The sequence below is a fragment of the Gavialis gangeticus genome, unplaced genomic scaffold, assembly GCF_001723915.1.
Source record: "Gavialis gangeticus isolate Ggan-Ray unplaced genomic scaffold, GavGan_comp1, whole genome shotgun sequence".
Classification (NCBI taxonomy): Eukaryota; Metazoa; Chordata; order Crocodylia; family Gavialidae; genus Gavialis; species Gavialis gangeticus.
Genome location: NW_017729025.1, coordinates 8,368,128 through 8,373,701, shown reverse-complemented (window position 1 = coordinate 8,373,701; position 5,574 = coordinate 8,368,128). Strand labels below are relative to the sequence as shown.

Sequence of the window (5,574 nt, the reverse complement as noted above, 5' to 3'; positions counted from 1 at the left end):
GCCCCGCTCGCCCGCCCGCGGCCTCCTCCGGGCCTGCGCCGCCGCCGAGCCGGGCGCTGGGCGGTGAACGCTGAGCGCTCCCCGCCTCCCCACAGGCCCGACCCAGCCTGGCGGGTCTTTTTGTGGTCTTCCAGTGCCCGGTTCAGTATGAGAAGCGATTCCCCCTCGGAGGGCGGGGGGCAGAGAGGATATGGGGAAGCTGGGGGGAGCGCCGAGAAAATGGTGGGGGCTGCGGCTGGTGAGGAGAGCGCGGGGCCGGGGGTCTCCTCTTCCCTAGACTGATGTTTAACTCCTTGCAGGGGCCTTGTGAAGGAGACGCAGCCGGGCTGTCCTGGGCCAGGGAGCAAGGAGCCCTGGGTTGGGTATTAGGGACACCTCCCTGAGGTGGGGGCGGTGGGTCGCTGAGCTGTGCTGGACTCTCCGTCCCTTGCTGCCCCGCAGTGTTGGCGTGTCTCAAATCACGAGCCAGACCTCATCGGGGGATCCGGCAACGCGGATTGAGCGCTTCGTCCACCCTGTGTCCATCCCCCGATTGCTGCCCCGCACCGGTCCGCGTTACTAGCGCTCGGGCTGAGGCAGTGGCTGGCCAAGTGGATCACGAGTCAGAGCCGGGCTCGTCATGCAGAACAAGACCCAAAATCAATATGTCTCACCCCATCTTTTCTAGTCCTCTGGGCTTCTGCTGGGTTATCACTGTGTTCTTCCTTGAAGGCCAAACGCCGTCGTTCTCTCGCTGTTTTGGGGCGGATTCGTCTCATTTTGGTCATTTATCGGTCTGCCTTCTTCCGCCGGTCGCCAGCGGATGTTTTCCTTTTCCGCAGACATGCTCTCACCCGTTCTCTCGTGCATACGAAGGTCCTCCTGCTACACAGCAATACCAGATGGAGTTTCTTCAGGCAATGCAAAACTCAAGAAAATACATCAAATTAAAAGCAATAGGCAAAAAATCTGTTTGTGTAAGAGATGGGTCCGGAGCGAGAGGGTTAGCAGTCGGTCTGAAGCGAGTGGGGATCTGCCGGGGCACTGCGAATGAGGGGAGGTCTGAAGCGAGGCAGGGTGGCACCGTAGAGAAGAACCAGCTGTAGAGAAGAACCGGCTCGGAGGAGCACGAGCTTGCACAGGCAACGGCCGACTCGGACACAGCATCCGATGAACAGGTTGTAGCCTAGGAAAGCTCATGCTTCTTCACCCTCAGTGGTCAACTCCCAAGGGAGTCGTGTGCCCGATCAAAATAAATGCCAGGAAATGCTTCCTTGTGTCTCGCGGCGCGTCATGCACGTGGTATGTTAGAGCCGTGGTTCACACTGATCTCTGCAGTACCGCACTTGGGAAAGCGCGGTGGACCCCTTGATAGTTGCTCTTCCACAGCACTGCTTTTCTTTTTAGAAACAGCAGCCCTTTGACTCTGCGCCTTCTGTCTCTAAGGTGCTGTTTTCTTGGATATCGGCAGCATGTTGCCTGATCTGGCTCTTGAAATACGAAAGTTCGTGGTAACCAAGTTAAGAAAAGGTTAGATTCTCTGCCTCTTGGGCTGTCCTTTCAGCTGGCAATAAGGCTTTTTTCACCCACACGCCTGCATTAAAGAAATCTGATTTTTAAGGATTTTTGTTGCTTAAAACCACTGCTGTTACACTCAGGATAGCGCCAGAAGAAAGGATGGTTATATTAATTTAGCTCTACTTTTCGTTGTCTGTTATTCGCTCCTGGTACGCAGGTATTTATTTGATCTGAAATGTAGCACAGCCAGAAGCCTAGTGCCCTGTTAAGTGGGGCCTTGGCTTAATGCAAGTTGAGTGGAAAGTGTCATCTGCTGAATTCTCTATGCCATTACATCTCTTGATGGCCTGTACTTCTCAGACCTCTTATCCAGGCACAGATCACGCACAGCCCTTTTTAGCTGTGAAGACTGAATGGATCACGACAGCTATTGGTATGGTTACGGATATAAATTATTCAGTATTTACTTACATTTGGATGCTACGAGTTTTAAAAACAAAAATGACTTCAGATTCCAACCTGAAGATTTCCCCCTGGATTTTGTTCTTCAAACTTGAGCGTTGTCCATCTGCCTGTCATTTGCATGCGTCTGAGGACAGGCAGGCATCTGTTGCCTCCAAAATGGTAGGAATGCCTTCCATTTAAGTGACGCAGAGCGCTGTATCATGTTGAGCAATAATAAAGCAAGGCACCTGTAATGCTTTGTAGGTATGTGACCAGTTGCAAGAAAACCGATGCACTGAATTGACATGTTGGTAAATCTCTTTCAGAAGCACTGCGATGCTGCTGGGAAAGCTCGTACAGCCAGCTCGCAGCCTGAAGAAACTGTCATCCCTGGGCATACGCAGACACTTCTGGGGATGGCTGAATGCAGTCTTTAACAAGTAAGAAAAAAAGAGGCAGACGTATTTAATAGCTCATGTGTCAACAGATCGGATGCATGTCCCTGTGCGTTGCATTGGAAAGCACTTACTGTGTAAGCACAGTAGCCAGTCACGAATCCCAGGAAGACAGGAGAGAGCTTTTTTCTTAATACAAGTGCTTCTCTTCCAAATTCTCCATTGTCAGATCCTATTTGTTTCTTTCATTTTCTAGTAACAAAATCATTAGTTTACAGAGAAAAGTATGTGCTTAATTCAGTATGCTGCATGATCGTTTTATTTCTCTTGGTTGAGACTAGCTGCCAATTTTAAATTCTTTCTTCCAAAAATATCCCTCTTCCTGTGACTTTGATTCCACTAGCTTTGAAAGTTTTAACTCTAGCCTCCTACATTTCCTGTGTGTATTCGGTAGCTGTAAAGTACTGTCTTTACTAGTGTAGTTTGGTTACACTAGAGATTTTAATAAAGATTAGTGCTTCATCTGTTTAACTCTTTCTTGACAAAAAATCAGTGTCAACTCCTCGTAGTTTTCACTGTGCCTGCTATTTTTTTCTGGAAAAGGATTATATGACGTTTGCTTGTGAGAGCAGAGAATAGGACCTAATGGCCCAGGAAAGAGGTCCCTGTCTGTCATGATGTTTCTGTCCAGCATTCACCAACCCCTCCGAAGCACCCTCACAGAACAGATCCAGCGATTTCAACCCATGTGTGTAACGCGTGTAATATCTGTTACAACTTATGATTGAATCAAAAAAGACTTGGAAGTAGTGGGGGAACCTTCCACTGTTGTAAATCTGGATCTGTTTTCTCTCCTCCTGGCAGACTTCTCTGCCTGTTTATACTTTTCCAACGCATGTACATTTTATTCTATTAGTTTTGGGTTAGTGATGCTGGGTTAGTGATGCTGGACAGTGCAAGCTTATCAAATGCGCTGGGTTGACAGAAAATTCAGAGCAGAGCCAGAATGGAAAGATTAGTTAGAAGGGGTCTATGAATGACAAATCACACAGCAATATTTCTCTTCATCGTACTGCCACAGTTAATCTTCATTTGAAGCAAATATGAATTAGCTCAGCTCACCAGGTTAAAAATAATGCAAACCACTTTTTTTCCTGTTCGTTGTACAAAAAAACAAAAACAAACAGTATTAGGATTGTTACCATGATAAGTTGTTAAATGTTGCTATAAAAAGATCTTGATGTTTCTTCTTTATCGACAGGGTGGACTATGAACGTATACAGGCTGTGGGCCCTGATAGAGCAGCTTCTGAATGGCTCCTGCGGTGTGGGGCGCTGGTGCGTTTCCAAGGCTATGAAAAATGGCAGCGTGACTACAATGGTCTACCAACAGGGCCATTAGGGAAATACAAGATACAAGCCATTGATGCCACTGAGTCCTGCATCATGTACAGAGGATTTGACTATTTGGGTAAATAAGTCATGGTTTGGCAAATTATGCATTGAGTTGTCACCTCAAAGAATGAACCACTTGTGGCTTTTTGTTTTGAAGATGCAGGGAAGGTTTGATGTATTTATTTTTTTAATCTATCCTTGTTTTACGTAAAAAAATTCTGTTTGTGCCTCTAAATTTGCTGGGGTTTCTATCCAGAACATAAATGGCTTGCGAGCTTTCTCTGATTTCACTTGAAGATGCAAGATCACTAAAAAGTGGGACCAAAGATCTGTCAGTTAACATCTGTCTATTCATGAACTCTTAACACAAAGCAGAGGTTTGAATGACTAAATCAGACTTCTTATGCTTGATATCTGAAGTCAGAATCCTGCCAGTTCTCTAGTCAGCCCTGGGCTAATGTAGGGGAAAACAAACTGGATTTTAATATAAAAAAGCAGAATTTTTTAAAAAGCAGTAACCTTCCAGCCTTTCTTTACACAACTGAAAACAAAATAGGGCACAAGCTCAGTGTTTTCCTTTTGCAAGTTGTTTCAGACATCATTGGCTAATTCCGTTTCTTTGGTTTTCCATCATGCCGCGCATGCTATTTATCTGCTGTTTGCCTGCTTGCATAGTCAAGCCCTTTGAACCTTCGCAGTGCTGTTGCATCTGTGAAGCCAACAAACAGCTGGTTGCAGGCAATGGTAGTTTAATTCATGGTGCATTGTGGATCCTCCACTTATAGACACTTATTGTCACATGTTTGCAGAAGCATTGAAGTTACCAAGCCTGCAAATGAAAACTGCAAGCTCACTGGCACTGTACACTTTGGGCCTTGCATTGTGAAACAAAAGCTGCCTTTTTGTCTTTTTCAGACGGTCTTGAACATGTTGAAGAAATTAAGCTGTGCAAATGTATGTATATCCAGGATGAGTGTCTGCAGAGACTGAGTCAAACTATGAATTTACAGAAAAGTCTCCTGAGGCTGGAGATCACTTCCTGTGGGAATGTCACAGACAAAGGCATCATAGCCCTCCAGAAGCTAAGGTACGCAAGCACCGAGGGAGTGTCTCACAGAGGCCTGCTTTCTCAGCTGGTGCCATATATGCACACTTAGAGTCGTGTTAGGTAATTGAAATGTACTATGCTTACATGCTTTCACTCATCAGTCTTTGACACAAGACAAAAGCAGTATGTTGTGTTGTTTTTAAAGCAGTGGTGTCAAATGTACAGCCTTATGATCCAGCCTGTGGGTCTCAGCATGTGATGCTGGTCAGTCTGGGGTGCGTGCTGCAGGCAACATCCGTGCTGCACCAAGCCTGAGCAGCGTGGACACTGGCCCAGCAGCTTGTGGGCCAGGTGAGTTTGACACCTACTGCTTTAAGGAAACAGTTCTCATAGTCTCAGTTAACACACACATACTAGGAGGCCCATCAACCCTAGCATCAATTTAGTATGTGGGCCTTAAAGGAAGTAAGACCTATAGGTCGCTTACTCTTCCAATACTGGTTCCATTCAAAGCTATCTTTGAAACCACTACTGCTAAGTAGTCTAACGCTGGGTCTGATTTGTGAGCACAATTAAGTATTTTGGGGGGGGTTTTTTAATCCATCACCTTTTGTCTTGCTTAGTGATTTTATTGGATTTATGGTCCTCAGTGGATGTTTTTTAAGTTGTGAAAGTCATTTCATTTACATCAGTAGAGGTTGTATTAAACCCAAGAAAGTATTATTAACTCCAAAATGTAAACCCCATTTCAAGTTTAGAGAAAGCAGCATTCTGCAGATCAGGAGCTTTATATAGG

General features: G+C 45.9%; 1 protein-coding gene across 3 annotated transcripts in view; it reads left to right on the top strand.

Annotated features, from left to right (window-relative positions):
* Nucleotides 1-122: 122 nt before the first annotated feature.
* ATP5S (ATP synthase, H+ transporting, mitochondrial Fo complex subunit s (factor B)) overlaps nucleotides 123-5,574 on the top strand; it is an 11,271-nt gene continuing 5,819 nt past the window's right edge. Inside the window, exons 1-4 of one of the 3 annotated variants that reach the window (XM_019518368.1) lie at nucleotides 123-140; nucleotides 2,268-2,381; nucleotides 3,598-3,806; nucleotides 4,646-4,821. In XM_019518368.1, coding sequence (XP_019373913.1) covers nucleotides 2,278-2,381; nucleotides 3,598-3,806; nucleotides 4,646-4,821 — 489 coding nt within the window. In that variant the 5' untranslated portion in view covers nucleotides 123-140; nucleotides 2,268-2,277. Of the gene's footprint in view, nucleotides 141-1,299; nucleotides 1,931-2,267; nucleotides 2,382-3,597; nucleotides 3,807-4,645; nucleotides 4,822-5,574 lie in introns of those variants that run through there. The other 2 variants (XM_019518367.1, XM_019518366.1) reach the window with 2 other exon arrangements.